Source organism: Ovis aries, chromosome 2, assembly GCF_016772045.2.
Source record: "Ovis aries strain OAR_USU_Benz2616 breed Rambouillet chromosome 2, ARS-UI_Ramb_v3.0, whole genome shotgun sequence".
Lineage (NCBI taxonomy): Eukaryota > Metazoa > Chordata > Mammalia > Artiodactyla > Bovidae > Ovis > Ovis aries.
Genome location: NC_056055.1, coordinates 235,980,684 through 235,999,597, shown reverse-complemented (window position 1 = coordinate 235,999,597; position 18,914 = coordinate 235,980,684). Strand labels below are relative to the sequence as shown.

The window sequence follows — 18,914 nt, the reverse complement described above, 5'->3', positions numbered from 1 at the left end:
GGGTGGCCATGAGAAGGATTCACTTCAGACTGCTGAGTGGCAGAATGAGGACACTGGGCTTGTGGGCAACATTCAGTTCATTCATTCATTTGGGGCACTTTCACTGCCTTGCTGTGCCCAGGTAGGGGAGGGACCCACAGGAGGTGAATCAAACAGTCCTTGGGTGGCTCAGAGTCGCTTAAGGGTCTCAGACTAGGGCTGAAGACATGATTGGACAGGAAAAAAGGCACACTGGGTATTGCCACATCTGCTTTCACCCAGAGGCAGTAGGATGTCGGGGACAGGCCTGGGGTTCTCAGACTGGGGCCAGGTTGGGTGGTCTTCTAGTGCTGCCCGTCTGAGCTGTGTGGCTTTGAGCAGCAATAGTAGCAACCACAATAGTCATAGCTGATTTGTATTAAGTCCTCAGTTTACATCTAGCACGTCACTTTACTTCTTTGAACCTGTTTCCTCATCTGTAAAATGGGATGAAGTGGGAGTTAATCTGCTTCTCAGGGTTACTGCAGGGCTTGGATGGGACCATGTAGGTGGGAGAGTTTGGGGCTTCCAGGTGGCTCAGTGGTAAAGATTCCGCCTGCTGATGCAGGAGCCGCAGGAGACACAGGTTTGATCCCTGAGTTTGGAACATCCCCTGGAGGAGGAAATGGCAACCCACTCCAGTATTCTTGCCGGGATAATCCATGGACAGAGGAGCTGGCGGGCTACAGTCCATAGGGTCACAAAGAGCCAGGCATGACTGAGCACGCAGCACGCAGGTGGAAGAGTTTGGTATGAGCTTAGCTGTGTGGTAACTTTAGCTATCTGTGAGGCCATAAAGGAGTCCCATGTTTTAGAAACGCAGAGATGCAGGAGGCTAGTTATCCCTACTGGGGCCAGGTAATGGTTTCAGGGCAGTGGCTGCCCTCTTCACCGAGAAGATACAGGATAGAACCAAGAGTTTGAAGGGTTGCTGCTGCTGCTGCTGCTAAGTCGCTTCAGTCGTGTCCGACTCTATGTGACCCCATCGACGGCAGCCCACCAGGCTCCCTCGTCCCTGGGATTCTCCAGGCAAGAACACTGGAGTGGGTTGCCATTCCTTCTCCAATGCATGAGAGAGGAGGATAAAAAGGACTTTTCAGGGGGAGGTAACCTGTGAACAAGTGTGGAGGAGGGAAAGTGTAGGGTATGTTTGCAACACAATGAAGGCTCAGGCTGGCGCCCGCCCGGTGAGTCATCAAGGATGTAGGCAGGCCCAGATCTCTGACCCTGGGGCCAGCTTCGAGGCACACAGATTTCTTCCCTAGCATTATCCCACCTGTGGTTGGGTGAGGAGAGATGGCTGGAGGGTGAAGCGAGTGTAATTACAGAGCCCTGCTTCTGGGTTTCTCCCACCTCTCTGCGGGATGGTCTGACAGGAATGTGACCCACCCATCCCTCTGAGCTCCTTAGCTGGGGGCCAGGTTTGGGTGTTTCTGGGGGGAGCATGTGGTCCAAGCCAGGAGTCAGTCGAGCTTGAAGAACAGGTGTGTCCTAGAAGCGGGGGCAGGGAGCGCACACCTGACTCTTTGAAGAAGGTATCCTCATTTCACAGACGGGGAAACTGAGGCTCAGAGAGGTGAAGTGACTTGCCCATTTCTTTGTCCAATCATGCAACACTTCGGTATTGGGCAGAGGCTATGCCAAACGCAGAGGAGTCCCGTGTGACCATCTCTTGGGGTAGGGAGAAGTGTTGTTGAGGTCGTGTTGTGGCCTCGCCGGGAATCGAACCCAGGTCTCCCTATTTCCAAACCATCAGTTTGTATCCGTACGTGAGTCCAGTTGCGCGCCTTGCGAGGCAGCTGGAATCCCCGGTACCCCCATTTTCCTTTTGGTCCCGCCCAGCGCACCTGCCCCAGGTGAGTCCCAGGAGGCCCCAACGCAGCCGGAAAGCGGCGAGCGGTTTCGCCAGGTGGGGCGGAGCCGGGCCGGGGCGGGGCAGGGGGCGGGGAAGAGGCGGGGCCAGCCCCGGGCTCCTGGAGCCGGACAGGAGCCGGCACCCCTCGGCCCGCGCCCCACACCCCGCGCCGCCGCAAACATGGGGGCCTGTCTGGGCGCCTGCTCCCTGCTCAGCTGCGTGAGTCCTGACCCCGTCGCCCGCCCGCGCCGCCTGCCCCTTCTTCGGGCTCGTACTTTTGTCCTGTCTTCTTCCTCCAAATAGTTTCTTCTTTTTCCTTCCTCCAACTTGTCTTTCTGGGCCCGCACCCCGCCTCCTCGCTCCTCGGGTACCCTGGCTCATCGAGTCCTCCCACCCCCATTCCGGGCCCGCGGGCGCCGGAGACGGCTGGTGTCCGGCGATCGGGTTACCGCGGGGGAAGGGGTGGGGCGCCCCGGGGCGGGGGGAAGGGAGTGTCCTGGGCGGGCTCCCCTCCAGGGAACTGGGGAGACTGAGGCCCGGAGCTCGGGGCGGGGATGGGCGCTGCAGCCCCAGTTGGCCCAACTTGGAGTCGTCCTGGCAGTGCGCCTCTCGTCTGCCTCCCGGACGCTCTCTTTGTGTGCCTGCCTGTCCCTGCCCCTCTCTGCCGGGTGTCCTCTGTTTGTCTGTGTGTCAATCAGGCTGTCTGTCCCTGCCCGCCTGCCTCAGTTTGTCCCTTTGTATGTGTCTCATATCTGTCCGTTCGTTTGTCCGCCTGTCTTTGTCTTTCCGAAGCCTCTTAACATCTGTCATTGTCTGTCTTTATGGTTCCTTGCGTGTCCCGGCTGTCAGTTTCTCCGTGCCTTGTTCCTGCTTTTCAGTCTGGCTCAGGCCAGACTCCTCGGCACTTTTCCAGTGAACCCCAGACCTTTCCCTCCTAGTCCCCAGGGCAGGAGTGGGGGTTGGGGAGGAAGACCCTCTCTGCCTTTCTACGCCGGTCTTGAGCGAGCTTGAGTCCCTCTTACAGGTTACCGCCAACACCGGCCCAACTCTGGGTGGGGAAACCCAGGACCTGAGGGAGGTTGGAGTGTGTGGGGGCGGGGAGGGACTACCTGGCCATCTCCTCGGGGACCTGGGGAGCAGCCAGCCTCTGTTGGCGCTGCTGCCGGCAGAGGGGAGGAGCGTCAGCCAGACCCCGGCGGGGAGGCCCCTTCTCCTTTTCCCAGCCCCCTTTCCTTTCCCTCTTCCCTTCATTAAATCTGAGGTTCATTCAAGGCAGCCCCCGCCCCCTTTGCCCTACACAAAGAGGAGCCGAGAGGAAGGGGGAGGTTCTGGTGGCTGCTGAATCCCAGACTTAACTTTCCTTTGTCCCCGATGTGTGTGAATGATAGGATGGGGGTGTTGGGGCCCACAGCTGGGGATCTAGAGAGATGTACTTTACAGCTATTTTCCGAGAAGGGTGTCTGCACAGAGAGGCTATAGAGTGGGTCCCTGGACCCTTGTCCCCTCTGGGCCTCCATGTTCCCATCTGTGAAGGGTGTCTGTGTGTGTGTGTGTGTGTGTGTGTGTGTGTGTGTGCGCGCGCACGCACGTGTGCATGTGCAGGAGCTGATTCCTGAGATCTCTTCCTGCACAGTGACACCAAGGTTTGGGTTGGAGCTCTAGCCAGAAAGGGTTTGCTTCCTGGTGGAGGAGGGAGAGTTTCCTTGGAGTTGACTAGAATTCCTTCTTGCTGGACTAGCTTGGGGGTGGGGGAGGTTGGTGAAAGGAAACCTGCCATTTCTGGGTGCCTCTGTCTCTCCATCTGCCTCCTTCAAGATTTAAAAGTGCCCCACCTTGTTCTTGGCACATAGTCAGCTCTCCAAACAGGAGCTATTGTTATTATCATTTTTAAAAGGTGGGTGGAGAATTCCCTCTGGAATCGATCGCTGGTCTCTGAGTCAGGCTCCTGCAATGCTGAATCAGAAGGCACCAGACAGGCCATGGGTTATAGATGAGGAAGCTGCAGTCCAGAGAGGTTAGCCGACTTGCTTAAGGTTGCACAGCGAAAGGAGGAAGATCTGCACAGTCAGGATTAATATCTGATCCCTAGTCTAGGCTTCTGCCCACGTCTCCCCTCCCTTCATATTCTGGGTGCTGAGGGACAGGGTTGGCCCAGAGTAGAATCGGGAGGTCTGGGAGGTTGCCGGTATCTAATGTCTGCAAGGGACCTGCCCCTCCTGTTAGGAGCCTCCCCTTGGCATTCTGACCTCTGATGTTTACCGGGTACTTACTACATGCCAAGTGCTGTGCTGAGCCCTTCACCCGTGCCATATGATTACCTACCTACCCCACTCCCCCCACAACCATGACAGAGTTAACTTATTTTGCAGATCGTGATACTGATGATAGCCACCATTGACTAGGTCCTTACTGTAGGCCCGGAACTCAGAGCCCAGCGGTATAGTGAGTATTTTGTATATATCCTTTCATTTAGTCCTCACAGTGACCCCAGTGAGGAAGTTAACACTATTCACAGCTGAGGAAGCTGGATCAGAGAGAGAAGACTGTTTTCCCACAGCCACATAGTATTAAGTGGTGCTGTTGGGCACTGCTGGATGACCAATAACAATGTTTCAATGGACACTTGCCTGAGAGGACTGAAGTTCTAATGAGGGATTGTCAGGCATCTTTAGGGGGAACATTTTGGCATACGTGGGTCCCCTTGGTCAGGTGCAAATCTGTCGTAGCAAGTAGGGAATGCAAGTGGCTGTCTCTTTTATTAAAAAAAAAAAAAAGAGTTTTATTTATTTATCTGCTTTTGACTCTGCTAGGTCTTCATTGCTGCGTGGACTTTTCTCTAGATGCAGAGAGTAAGGCTACTCTCTAGTCGCCAAGTAAGGGCTTCTCATTGTGGTGGCTTCTCTTGTTGCAGAGAATGGGTTCTAGGCAAGTGGTCTTCAGTAGCTGCAGCTCACGGGCTCTTGAGCACTGGCTCAGTAGTTTTGGCACATGGGCTTTGTTCCGTGGCATGTGGAATCTTCCCAGACCAGGAATTAAACCCGTGTCCCCTTCATTGGTGGGTGGATTCTTATCCACTGCACAACCAGGGAAGTCCACAAGTGGCTCTCTTGGTCAGTGTTTGTTGCTGGACTGAAGGTGAGTCCTGGCCAGGAGGAGATAAGATAGACCCACTGGGGATGGTAGTCACCAAGCAGGTCAGCACAGGGTGAGTTGGACGGTCAGCAGATACTTAGGGATGGCCTTTTACAGGCGAGGGAGTATGAAAGACCTTTGCATCAGACTGGTTGGTCTGGATCCTGGCTTGGTCTGTTCTCAGCTGCGTGACTGAGAACCTCTCTCCTTGTCTGTAAAGTGGAGAGCACCATAGTATCAACTCTCAGCATGTCGGGAGGGTTCTGTGGGACTTAGCCTGAAGCTGGCGTGCAACGGCTGCTCTGTAAGCGCCCGCCAGTGGTAAAGTGCTGGACACCACATTTGAGGAAGTGGGGAAGCTGCTGAAACCCATGGCTGTCTGATGGGCAAGCTGCTTCACCGCCCTGCCTGGAAGCCCATTTTATGGCTGAGGAAACTGAGTCCCACAGGGGTGAAAAGAGACTTGTCTAAGGTCATCCTGCCAGCTGGCGGCAGGGGCACGACAGGGCCCTCTCCTCTTCACACTGCGTCAGGGAAAGAAGTGTGCTTGAAGTAGTCTTGGGCTGCCCTCTTCTCTCCTGTGTTTTGTCTCGGGCTAGGGTGGTCAGCTCGGAGAAGGCGATGGCACCCCACTCCAGTACTCTTGCCTGGAAAACCGCATGGGCGGAGGAGCCTGGTGGGCTGCAGTCCATCGGGTCTCGAAGGGTCAGACACGACTGAACGACTTCACTTTTACTTTTCACGGTCATGCATTGGAGAAGGAAATGGCAACCCACTCCAATATTCTTGCCTGGAGAATCCCAGGGACGGGGGAGCCTGGTGGGCTGCCATCTATGGGGTCGCACAGAGTCGGGCACAACTGAAGCGACTTAGCAGCAGCAGCAGCAGCAGGATAGTCAGCTAGCTCGGGGGTGCCACGGAACCTTGCAGCTTATAGACGCTCCGGCCCGCGGTTTTCTGAGTTCTGAGTTCTCCTTTCTGAGAATCTGGCTGGTGCTACGATTCCACCAGTCTAAGTTCTGGTGCTTCTCCACTGCTGCCTTTCCCCTGAGTGCATTTGGGGAGGGCTGTGTTGTAATCTGAGTGTAGGAACGGTGTAATAGTCTACCTTGGCCTTTCACGTTGCATCCCAAGCATAGCCTGTGTTGCTGTCAATCTAGAAATTTTCATCTTTCCTGCTTCTGTACCATTCCATGGGGTCAGTAATCCACCACTGTCTGCTGGTATGGGGCAAAAGAGGTCATTTGCAATTTCTTGATATTCTAATAAGCTGATGCAACCTAAAGGTTAGTGCCTATTTTAGTTTTTTTTCTTAATTTAAAATTTTTGTTTTTTCAATAATAAAATCAACTTTATTGGGGTACAATTTACATTTAACTGTATTTAGTTTCATATACCTATTTAAGTGTTACCAACACATCTGCTTCATCCAGTAGAGAGATCCCGCTTAGGGGAGTACCATGGTGCAGTGATGGGCATTTAGTTATTTTCAGCTTTCCCCTATTGTTTTCCTCATGTGAACACTGTCACTGTGAACATCCGTGTGTATGTGCGTGTGCGGGTGTCTGCTTTTACTCTGTGGGCTGGTATTTGTGTAGGAAGAAGTTGTGGTTGGAGTGATCCCCAGAGGTGGGGAGTGGAGATCAGAATGTGTGAACAACTGCAAGGAGGCTCCAGAGCAGCCAGGGTGGGAGGAAGGGGCTGTGTGTATTTCTGTCTCCCGAACCTGGTCTCTCTGGCTACCAGCCAGGTCCTTGGAAGCCTGAGATTTCAGGTATCAGAAATACCTGGATTTTTATCTCTGAGAACCAGAGTAAATTGAAAGGCCAGCCTCCCTGACTGCAGTGTGGCAGTTTTTCTTGTGTCTCAAATGTCTCAGATGGAAATGGTAACAAGCCAGAGCCTGGCTTGGCCTGGCCACTTGGATACTTGGTTCTTGAGATCAGTGCCTGTTGTTCAGTTGCTCAGTCATGTCCGACTCTTGGTGACCCCATGAACTGCAGCACGCCAGGCTTCCTTGTCCTTCACCATCTCCTGGAGCTTGCTCAAATTCATGTCCATCGAGTTGGTGATGCCATCCAGCCATAACATCCTCTGTCGTGCCCTTCTCCTCCTGCCTTCAATCTTTCCCAGCATCAGGGTCTTTTCTAATGAGTCAGCTCTTTGCATCTGGTGGCCAAAGTTTTGGAGCTTCAGCTTCAGCTTCAGCATCAGTCCTTCCAATGAATATTCAGGATTGATTTCCTTTAGGATTGACTAGTTTGATCTTCTTGCAGTCCAAGGAACTCTCAAGGGTCTTCTCCAACACCGCAGTTCAATTCTTTGGCACTCTGCCTTCTTTATGGTCCAACTTTCACATCCATACATTATTACTAGAAAAACCATAGCTTTGACTATATGACCTTTGTTGGCAAAATAATGTCTCTGCTTTTTAAGAACACTGCCTGTTGGCCTCCCTTGGTTTTCTTGGGCACTTGAGGGATTGTTTTCATTGCTGGGGTGTTTTGAAATTAAACGAGACTGCCATCCATGACTTAGCAGATCCTGGTGCAGACAGACTTGGTCTCAAATCCCAGCTCCTCAGCTTACTTGCAAGGTGACCTTGGTCGTGCCATCTCCCTGAGTTTCAGTTTCCCCGTTTATACATGGGAGGTTACAACATACTTCATAGAGTCAGTGAGGCTTAGTCTAGACAAAGTGCTCACCAGTGTCTGGGACAGAGTAACTCATCATAAATGGAAGCCATCACTATTATTACTGCCATCCACTTGCTGTGTGATTTCTGGCAAGTCTATTAACCTCTCTGATCTCAGAATGCTCTTTATGGCTTATAAAACACTATTTCTGTCATTTGCTTATCTTCTCACCACCCCACCCCCCAAGTTGCCATGGATAGGAGTCAGGGCTATGGGCGGGGTTTGCAAGATACAACCAGAAATTGATGGATGGGTGGATTGTTATGATTTGGACCCTGAGGGAGAATTTTATTCTGAAGGCATTTCATTTAGCATCCAGTCTGTGCTTGGCTTTGTGGGTGAGAGGTTACAAGGGGCATTCCCAGGGGCCTTTCCAGTCTGAGGGAAGAGGAGGGAGGAGACGGGAAGGCAGCTGCACCGCAAGCAGAGTGTGCAGTACCCCTGTGACCAGTCCAGAAAGCGGGGGACAGGGTCTCAGAGGAGCCAGGGACCCTTTCAGCCTCTCTCTGCAAAGCTGGTCACTTAGTAGAAGGCTGTTCCTGTCTCTCTCCTCTTTGGGAGGTGGTGCCCAATGGCAGTGGAGGCCCATTGCTCATAGGAAGAACACCAGGGTCCTGTACGTGGCTGCCAGGCCCCACCAGCCTGGCTGACCTCACTACTCACTTGCTCTTGAAGCTTTGGCCACAAGGCCTTCTTTTCCTTCCTCCAACACTCAGCTCCTGCCCGCCCCTAGAGCCACTGCAGGCTCTCTTCCCTTTGTCTAGAACACTCTTTTTTCGTCTTGGCCAGGAGAGTGAGTCCACACTGTTTAGCTCTCAGCTTAAATGGCATCCCTTCAGGGCAGTGACTCGCCACCTCCTATCTAAACAGGTGTAAGGATGTGGTGAGTTGCTTTCCTGCCCTTGAAAACTCCAGGAGGGTGGAACCTGTGTCTCTTGCCCTCCCAACTCTCACATACCTGAATGAGGAGTCAGAGCTGTCTGGAGGAAGAGAAACAGTGACCCACAGATATCTGCATGTGGGCCCGTTTCCTCCAAGGCTGGGCTGTGGAACTGGCTTCTGTGGGGTGAGGCTACAGCTACGAATGGAGTGGCATCACCAGCCCCCAAGTGATTTCAGCCAACCCCAGAAGGGAGGGGCTGACAGAGGGCAGAGGTGCTGAGACAGAAGGGGTTGGACATCTCTGCTATCCAAACTGGTGCAGCCCCAGGGCAGGAATCCCAGCCTCATATCCTTCATTCCATTCATTCAGCAGATGTTGAGTGATCAGCACCTGCTGTTTCTTGAGGTCTTAACATATGTCTGGTACCATGCCAGACACTTTACGCTCATTCAACAGGTAGTCCCTGAACTCCCGATGATGAGTCAGGCCTGCTTCCCATTTCTGGCACCTCCACGGTGAACAAAACAGACAAACCCCCCTGTCCTGGTGGAGCTCACATGTTTACAATGAGAGGCAGGCACCATGAGTCAGCTGTGAAGCCAGTCAGGTGGTTGTCTAAGTCCTTTGGAGAAAAATAAAGCAGGGAAGGAGGACAGGGAGCCTGAGGGAGTTAGAATTTAAAATCCTGATTTTATTCTTAAAACTGCCATGTGAGAACCAGGTACCCTCTGATTTCCATTTTATGAAAGAGGAACCTGAGGTTAAGAGAGAGTAGGTAAACTGTATAACGTTACATGGCTAACTAGTGACAGGCTTGGCCTTCTGGATTTTTTTCCCCACTCTGCTTCATCTGAAATAAGAAACAGTGTGACCTCAGCTCTCTCTCTCCGAAGCCACAGTAACCCCTGAGGATAGATCCAGGTTTGAATTTGCGTTCTGTTGCTTGCTGGCTGTGTGTCCTTGGGCGACCCAGCCTCTTCCAGCTTTGGTCTGCTTGGCCTCTCCCTTGGGCTTGAAAGTTAAATGGCGTGACATCTGGGGAATAGGTATCCTTCCGTAGTGTGGCATGGGAGGGATCTGTGCAGGTTTGGAGATATTGACCAGGCAGCAGGCAGTGGGCCCCAGGAGGATGCTGCGGGCTCGGGCGGGGAAAGGGAGAAGAGGCAGAGAGTAAGGTGCCGTCCCCGCCCTCCCTGCAGGCGTCCTGCCTCTGTGGCTCTGCCCCCTGCATCCTGTGCAGCTGCTGCCCCTGTAGCCACAACTCCACGCTGAGCCGCCTCTTCTTCACCGTCTTCCTCTTCCTCGGGGTGCTGGTGTGTGTCATCATGCTGAGTCCTGGAGTGGAGAGCCAGCTCTACAAGGTGAGCTGCCTGCGGGACCTGGCCTCTGGCGAAGGCTCAGCTACCAGGGGGCCCAGCTGATCAAGAGGTGGGCAGGACAGGGAGGGTTTGGAGTGAATCACAAATGAAAACCAGTGGACCGCTGAGGATGAAACCCCCTCCGTGTTCCCCAAAGCCCACCTCCACCTTAGCACCATTTGCACACCCCACCCCCGCCCTGGCACCATCCTTGGCTGTTAGCCCCTCTGTCCATAAAGGAACGACTACCTTGTCAATTACCAGGGAACCTGGAGATTCGTTTTAGCCAGACTCCCAGTTTTCAAGAAACACCAGTTTGATGAGCCCGTGGTGCAAAAAGTAAAAAAGTAAAAAAAAAAAAAAGAGATGGGCAGGAGTGTCCAGCGCACCAATGATCCAAGCTTGACATTAGGGGGGTTGTTTCTTCACATTGGGAGGAGGGTTTGATCCTCCTCGTTTCTCATAAGCCATGGTCCCCTTGGGGAGTCTCGTGAATCGTTACTGCCCCTGCGCCAGACAGTGGCCCAGGGCAGGCTCTCCCTACTTTGATGCATAAGCCCAGTTTTGAGAGTCTTGTCTTCCTTCCATCTCAATATTTCATAGCCAGTGACACAATGAGGCCAGAGGTTCTGACATGCTAGTGTGCACAGAGGCTTGAATCCCCTGGGGAGTGTGCTAGAAATGCAGAATCTCAGACTCCACCTTAGAGACTCTAGTTCCACAGGACAGGGGACCTCAGTGGATTCTGATGTAACTGGTAAGGGGAGAGCGCTTTGGAAAACCCTGCCTTGGACAGTGCGGTGTAGTCCTGGGGTTGTGAGATGATAGTAGGGAAATTAACAAGATCTAACTGGACGTCTGTCCCTGAGGGGCTCACTCACGGGACTTGAGCGGCAAAGGTGGGTGGGAATGGAGGTGGGTGGGAATGGAGGTGGGTGATGGATGGAGGTGGGTGGGAATGGAGGTGGGTGGTGGATGGAGGTGGGAGGGACAGCCTGCCGTCTCGCCCAGGCCTCCTGGGAGAACCTCTTGCCTTGGTCGGGGGAGGCCTGGGCAGAGTTGCCTTGGATTCTGGGTGGGGTGGGGTGTTCCAGCCGCCCTGTCTGTCTCCACAGCTGCCCTGGGTGTGTAATGAGGGGACCGGATCCCACGTCGTCCTGCAGGGCCACATCGACTGTGGCTCCCTGCTCGGCCACCGCGCCGTCTACCGCATGTGCTTCGCGATGGCGGCCTTCTTCTTCCTTTTCTCTTTGCTCATGATCTGCGTGCGCAGCAGTCGAGACCCCAGGGCTGCCATCCAGAACGGGTGAGGAGGGGGCCCCACCTGCACCCTGAGGCCCTCTCGCAGTGGATTTCCCCATCCTCTGCCTGTCTCCAGACCCTACCTTCAGACTCAGGAGCTGCCGAAGCCAGGAGGACGCAGCACAGAGATCAGTTCATTGAGCAGTACCCATTTCTCAGATGAGGAAATGAAGCCAAGGAAAGACAATACATGCCTCTGGTTTCACAATTTAGTGGCGTAGTTGGGGCTAGAACCCAGGTGGCCATCCTCACCCCTGATTGGTCCTTCCCTCTGCCCCTCGGGACTTTTTTTAAGGCCAGGACAGACTCTCTGTGCCCATCAGATCATCAGAAGGTCCCCACCATCTCTCCCAGTACCTGTCCTGTGGGGATGGGATTCTGGGGGGCCAGCTTCTCTCCCCTACTCAGCTCTCTAGTGTGACCTGCCCATTTCTGCACCATAGGTTTTGGTTCTTTAAGTTCCTGATTTTCGTGGGCATCACTGTGGGCGCCTTCTACATCCCCGATGGCTCCTTCTCCAACAGTAGGTGGCCTTGGTGGGGAGGGATGGGGGCCACCAAGAGGACTAAGCACTGGTGGGTACTGCTGTTTGCACCCAGGAGACAGGACTCTGGTGCTTGGCCACATGGCCTTTGGGCAATTCTGGGGGTTAAGGGGACCTGCCTTGATACCCAACCTGTACCCTGCTACAAAGCATCTCTGTGTGTGGCCTGGGGCTCCCTGAGGGAGGGGACATCAATACAGGGTGTGGCATGAATGACTGTTGAATGTATGAAAGTGAGTGTGGGAAGAGACCCTGGAGGGTGCCTGCCCTAGGTTGCTGCCCAAGGCCGGACCCCCTTGCTTCCCTCCCCTCTCCCCACCCAGTCTGGTTCTACTTTGGTGTCGTGGGCTCCTTCATCTTCCTCCTCATCCAGCTACTGCTACTCATCGACTTTGCGCACTCCTGGAACCAGCGGTGGCTGTGCAAGGCCGAGGAGTGTGACTCCCGCGCCTGGTATGCAGGTCAGTGCTACCCCGTGGTCTCGTGCAAGGGCTGAGCTAACTGAGGAGGGGGCTCCCTGAAGGGCGACCTGGAGGGCATCTCAGGCTGCCTGCTGCCTTAGGACAGGAACTGAGCCGTCCGTGGCAGATGGAGAGAAGGGTATGTGTGGGCAGGGCGGCTGATCTGGGCGCCTGAGGTGGGTCAGATGAGAGCTGCACTGGAGGGCCCTGGAGGGGGCTGGTGGAGCAGACCCTGCAGAATTGACCACACCCAGCCAGACCAAACTTCAAATGACCCCTGGTTATTGAATCCCCAGTAGCAGAATGGGTCCTTTTTCAGATCGATTTTCTGAACCGGTCAAGAAGAAAGGCTCACTTGGGGTTGGTTTGGTTGTCACACCTCCCCGATCCCTGTGCATCTAGTTCACTCTTTGAAAGACTGTTCTCTATTCATTGTCTTTATATTTATGGTGACCGTATTTGTGGCACGTGAATCATTTTAGTTCAGGGTGGGGTGGGAGCTCACAAAGACTGGATGAGGACGGAAGTTTAGCAGGCACTCCTTGGAGGAGGAAGCTGGTGCCCGAGGCCAGATGACTGCCCGATGAGGCATGGGGGTCCTTGTGCCTCCAGACCCACCTGCTGCTGCCCCTCCCTCCCAGGCCTCTTCTTCTTCACCCTCTTCTTTTACGCGCTGTCGATTGCGGCCGTGGCACTGCTGTTCGTCTACTACACCCAGCCTGGTGCCTGCTATGAGGGCAAGGCTTTCATTGGCCTCAACCTCACTCTTTGTGTCTGCGTCTCCATCGTTGCTGTTCTGCCCAAGATCCAGGTGAGAGCCCTGCCTGTCTCTGCCCAACCTGAAACCAGGCCCCTCGGTGTGTGGAACTCCTGTAGGAACCTTGGGGGCTGGGAGCCGGGTCTCTCCATCACAGAGGCTGGGTGGAGTGTGGGCTCCCAGGTCAGCCTCCTTTGGTTAGAGTCTCGACTCTTGCATTTACATGCTGGCTGTCTTTGGGAAAGTGCCTTAACCTCCCTGTGCCTCTCTCATCTCAGATGTTAAATGGGGACAATAACACTTTTTGGAGTTATTCTCAAGATGGAGACTATGTTTGTGAACACAGAACAGTGCCTGGCCTATTGACATCCATCAGACATTGGCTGTTGTTATCATTATTTCAATGTTATCAGTTTTTATGCAAATCAGGAGAATATTAGGAAAGGGCACTAAGTCACGATTCCTAGACACCTCAAGAAGTGGTGTTAGGAGGTGCAGTTCCAGTTTCCAGTCCCAGACTATCTGGGATAATGGGTGGGGGCTGCCAAGGCCATCTTTTGTTCTTCAGAAAGGAGGCCTTCTGGGTCCAGAGATATTTCATTTTGGGATATCAGCTCATCAGTGGTTTCAGAGGTAGCTTAGATAGTCTTTGAGGATCCTCAGCAGAAAGGTTGGGAACCTTCCTTTGGGCCAGAGCTTCCTTTTGCCAGTGAGAAATTGGAAGCTCAGAGAGGGTGATGAGGGTGATTCCAGGTCCCACAGCAATCAGTACTCATTTAGCAAATACCTCTTGGGCACCCACTGTGTGCCAGGCACTCTTCTAGATGTTGGGGATACAGCTGTGAGCAAGAGGAGAAATAATAATAGCTGACAGTTAGCAGCATCTATTATGTCATTTAGTGCTCACCCCATCATCATCCCCACTTGCCAGATGAGGAAATAGAGGCTTAAAGAAGGAAGGAGACCTTGCCTAAGGTCACATGGCTAGTAAGGGGTGGAACTGGGATTTGAACCCAGGCAGACTGGCTCCAGAGCCTGTGCTCTTAATCATCGAGTTCAGATGGGTATTTTCAAGTGTGTGTGTGTGTGTGTGGTGGGGCCTGGGAAGGAACAAGCCAGGTGAGGAAATGAGGCCAGGTGAGATAACTTTGGGTTGTAAGTGCCATGTAAAGAAATGAGTGGAATGTGGGCTGAAAGGGAGGTGGGCTGGCAGGGCAAGGGGCTTCTGCACTCAGGGTTTTCAGGGCCTTCTGGGGGGTCTTGTTTAAGCGGAAGCCTGAATTCTAGAGAGGGGCTGTCAGGGCAGAGATGTGAGGGAGCAGCATGTTGGGGGGAGGGCACGGTGAGTGCAAAGGCCCTGAGGTCGGCGAGGACTTGCCAGAGGCTGAGACAGAGAGGTGGCCGCTGTGGCTGAGGAGCAGGCGGCGGGGACAGGGCAGGTTGGGGGGGGGGGGGGGCCAGGTGAGGACGGAAGTGGGGTAAAGGGAGGAGAGCTTTAACTCGAAGTGTGAAGAGATGCTGCCCTTGAAGGGTTCTCTCAGTGGGGGAACAAGTCGGGTAACGGTTAAGAGAAAAAATTAGGGCTTCACCTTTGGGTGGGCAGGGTTGGGCAGTGGGTGGCCCAGATGGTATGTTCTCCCAAAGGGTGTGGGGTGGGATGGCCCCAGGGTGGTGGGGTTTCTGAGGTCCCCCAGTTGGGTGTGAGTGGGCTGGGTGGGGCTGGGGTGGAGGGTACCAGGTTTGGCAGGAGTCACACTGATGGGCCGCTTTCGCCAGGATGCCCAGCCCAACTCGGGTCTGCTGCAGGCCTCGGTCATCACGCTCTACACCATGTTTGTCACCTGGTTGGCCTTGTCCAACGTCCCCGGTGAGTAGATGCCTGGGTTCTGGGAGGCCTGGTCTTCTTCCTAGGCTGGGGACCTTCAAAGATGTCAGGGACATGCTGGCCCCTGCCCATTCCAAGACTCAGTCCTTCTGGGACGGGGGAGGACCCCATCATTCCTGGAGCTGTCTCTGTTGTTTTTTCTAAGTGCTATCGCTAGGACTTGGACGGTTGGATGTGTGTCTGTCTGTCCATCTGAGCTCATCCTCTGGGCTCCCTGGCTGATCAGACCTGGCCTGCGTGGGCTGAGGGTGACCATGCTCCCATCCCCAGATCAGAAATGCAACCCTCACCTGCTGACCCACTTTGGCAACGGGACGGTCCTGGCAGGCCCCGAGGGCTACGAGACCCACTGGTGGGACGCGCCGAGCATCGTGGGTCTCGTCGTCTTCATCCTGTGCACTGTCTTCATCAGGTAAGCAGAGGGTGGGCGCAGGGGCTGGTCTCTGGGAAGGAATCATGATTGGGAGCCCTGAGCCACAAGTGAGGGGAGGGTGTGGGAGCCAGGACACCAAGCTCAGCAGGCGGTGCTTTCTCAACTTGATGGAATGGGCTGGAATCCATGTCTTTGTTTGATTTGTTTCAAGATATGTGTTGGGTCTTCAAAATTGTATATGTGTCTTGAACTATTCAATATAGTAAAAAATGTCAAGACCTCATTATAGAAAAGCAATGATAAAAAAATCACTGTTATTTTTATTATGGAAAGGAGGCAATAGGTAACCCTACTTCCTTAAAATGAATAAAAGGAAACCAAATGTAACAGCAGGTGAGCATTATTGCAAACAGTATTAATGAATGTAATACGTGGGATGAGCCTTTGCAATACTAGGTTCTCAACACATGCTTATCGAAATGGCAGGCAAACAATCAGAATAACAGGGGCTGTTTATTTGGTGTCTGCTCTGTGCCAGGCACAGTGCTAGGGGTTCACACTGATATTCCATTTAATCCTCACCACCCCTGTAAGGGAGGTACTGTTATCTCTGATTTTATAGACAAGGAATCAGAGGCTCAGAGAGGTTAAGTGCCTTAACCAAGGTCACACAGGAAGTAGGAGTAGAGTTGAGAGTCAAGGCAATTTGTTAACTCCAGGGCCGAGGGCCTAACCATCAGGCCACCGGCTCCCAAGGCTCGGGGACCCTGGTGCCCATGGTCACTGTGACCAGTGCCGTGGTGTGTGAGGCCCCCTGGCGCTGCCCATTTGCTCACCTTGGTGGTGCTGGTCTGACAGCTGTACCCGCACTCTCCCCCCACCTCCCATAGTCTGCGCTCCTCAGACCACCGGCAGGTGAACAGCCTGATGCAGACGGAGGAGCGCCCGCCCGTGCTGGACGCCACGCAGCAGCAGCGGGTGGTGCTCTCCGAGGGCCGGGCCTTCGACAACGAGCAGGACGGCGTCACCTACAGCTACTCCTTCTTCCACTTGTGCCTGGTGCTCGCTTCTGTCCACATCATGATGACGCTCACCAACTGGTACAGGTGCGTGGACGGAGCCTCCGTGCCCACAGTGTGCCCCATGCCTTCCCCTCCGGTCCTGTGCTGGGGCTTTCCTGGGCCCTGCTCAAGACTTGGGCAGGGAGGTGTCTCTCTAGGACCCTCCAGGGAGCCTGCCCCATCTCTGCCTCAGTTTCCCTGCCCGTGCCTGGTCTGCTCAGTAGCTGGTACCTTCGCTGAGTGCCTGAGAAGTGGGGCTCATGGGAGGTGAGGCTGGGCCTGGGCAGGGCAGACCGAGTTTGCAGATCAGGCCGACTCAACGGATGTGAATTTGAGCAAACTCTGGGAGATAGTGGAGGACAGAGGAGGCCTGGCGTGCTGTGGTCCGTGGGGTTGCAGAGTCAGACTTAGCAATTGAACGGCAACCACAACAAGGCCAAGTGTCAAATATATCAGAGATAGGACTAGAGCTACAGGGTAAGAGCCAGAGGTGAAGTCAGGGGTCACAACTGGATCCTGAAAAGGGGCCGGGCTCACTAGGATGATGGTGTGTTCCAGACCTGGTGAGACCCGGAAGATGATCAGCACATGGACTGCCGTGTGGGTGAAGATCTGTGCCAGCTGGACGGGGCTACTCCTCTATCTGTGGACCCTGGTAGCCCCCCTCCTCCTGCCCAACCGCGACTTCAGCTGAGGCAGCCCCCTGCAGCCGGTCCAACTTGGTGCCTCGGGGCTGGTGACAGCAGGCTGAGCCCCTGCCCCCCTCCAGGGCTTGCCCCTGAGCTGGGCCCCTCTGTTCTTAGTGCCTTCAGGGAGGATGAGCATCAGATCCCTCCCTGCCACTGCCCCCAGCTCCCCCTCCAGAGCCGCCTCCTCCTTGCCCCTACTTGCCCACACTCACCTTCTTGCAAAAAACGGGCCCCTTGTTCTAAGGCTCCCCAGGAGAGGGTCTTGAAGGAGAGAAGCACTGAGAGCTGCCCAGAGCGGAAGTGCTCACTGCAATGGGGTGCCCGGCACTGAGGCCCCGGTCTTCCTGACCACACACCCCGGGACAGCCCATCCCCTTCCTGGACTCCGTGCCTTACTGAGTCTCACAGGCTCCGCCAATAAAGAAGCCAGTGCGTGTGCCTTCCATGTCTTTGCCCCTTCCCCCTCAAGGTGGGTCCCTTCCTGACTGGGGACCACTCTGGCGGCTGGGAACAACGTCAGGGCAGAGGGGGCTGAGGAGCCAGACCATGGGGGACCTCAAAGGTCAGAGAGAAGGGTCCTGGCTCTGCGACTTGGTCATGGAGAGCCTGAGGGTGGGGGCTATAGAGGAAGGAGGGGCTTTGGGGAAAGGGAGCCTTGGGGGGGTCAGAAAAGGGGGCCCTGGAGCAGTGTTAAGTGATGAGGCCAGAGTCAAGTTGTGGGGGAGGGGGTCATGGGGGTGGCAGAGAGGCTGCCTCTCATGTTACCAGCGCCCACCCTGAGGTCTTCCAGGGTCTGCTGAAGCACTTGTCACCACGCTCCACTTCTTCCTGCTTGGCACCTGCTCTGGGCCCCAGGGTGCAGTGGGGAAGAGTATGTCCTCTAACGTTGGCCAAGCTGGCCCCGATCCGCTAAACTGCAGCAGCTTGGGGCTCCTGTGGGCCTGGGCGAGTCATTCCCCTATAGGCCCTGGCTCCTCATTCAGCAGATGGAAAAGACAGCTGTCAGGCTCAGATGAAACAGCCTGCTCATCTCTGAAGGCACACAGCCAAGTGCAGGGGGATGAAGAAGCTCCTAGCTTTGGGCCCCTGAGTCTGGTTCTTGCCCTCGTGATGTCCATCGCCAGGTCATTGGCCCCTTCCATTTGTGGGGATAACAGATAGATATTGATGTGCTGGGGTGGTTCACTGGGGGCTGGGATGCAGTGGCCAGGGACACAGGCCAACTGTGTCTAGGGGGGCAGCATCAGTGCATGGGAGCCCCAAGCAGGTGAAGCCACAGCACCTGTCAGCGGGAGTCAGCTGGATCAGGAGTGAAAATGCCCACGAGAGAGAGGACATGGCATGTGAGCCAGAGAAGGAGAGCAGGGTGTTTAAAGACCAGTGAGAAAGTAGGGAGGCTGGTGTGCTGAGAGTGTGTGAGGGTCAGGAGCGGGTGTGGGCTTTGGAGAGATGGGCTGAGCCTGAGTCGCCCAGGAGACCAGATAATGTTCTCAGGATAGAGGGGAGCCATGGAGGGTTTCTGAGCAGGGAGAGGTGGGGAAGATGTGAGCTGTTCAAGAGGTGGCGCAAGAGGGTGCAGAGCAGAGCGGTGACATGGTCAGATGGTTATTCTGGGAAGATTTTCCGGGATGAAGCAGAGGGTTCAGCTGCTGGAGGCAGGTACCAGGGCCCGGGGCGGAGGCAGGGGAGCCTGGAGTGGGGCTGGGGCCGAGGAAGCCTCCTCTTACCCCTGAGACACGCCTTATGGGTGCTTTTGTCCCTGGTAGCTTTCAGCTGAAGGAAACCCCTCTCCATGGAGCAGCCTGTCCTGCCTCCCCACAACACAAGAGATTTCATTTCTTTCTGTATTTCAGTTCAGGGAGAAAAAGCCCACATTGTGCTCCTGATAACCTTTTTCAAG

The 18,914-nt window shown here is 54.6% G+C and overlaps 1 protein-coding gene across 4 annotated transcripts; it reads left to right on the top strand.

The window, feature by feature from the left end:
• Nucleotides 1-1,979: 1,979 nt before the first annotated feature.
• On the top strand, nt 1,980-17,459 carry SERINC2 (serine incorporator 2). Of its 4 annotated transcripts, none has more exons than XM_027965382.2 (11): nt 1,980-2,092; nt 4,243-4,315; nt 9,784-9,945; nt 11,058-11,248; nt 11,688-11,767; nt 12,112-12,249; nt 12,891-13,060; nt 14,783-14,873; nt 15,162-15,303; nt 16,155-16,370; nt 16,884-17,459. In XM_027965382.2, the coding sequence occupies exons 3-11, from the start codon at nt 9,910-9,912 to the stop codon at nt 17,017-17,019; spliced, it is 1,200 nt and encodes a 399-aa protein (XP_027821183.1). In that variant the 5' UTR covers nt 1,980-2,092; nt 4,243-4,315; nt 9,784-9,909; the 3' UTR covers nt 17,020-17,459. The 4 variants fall into 4 exon arrangements, with proteins under 4 accessions (XP_027821183.1, XP_027821182.2, XP_027821185.1 ...); XM_027965384.2 differs by lacking the exon at nt 1,980-2,092 and adding an exon at nt 2,473-2,897; XM_027965381.2 differs by lacking the exon at nt 4,243-4,315.
• The last annotated feature ends 1,455 nt before the right edge of the window (nt 17,460-18,914 follow it).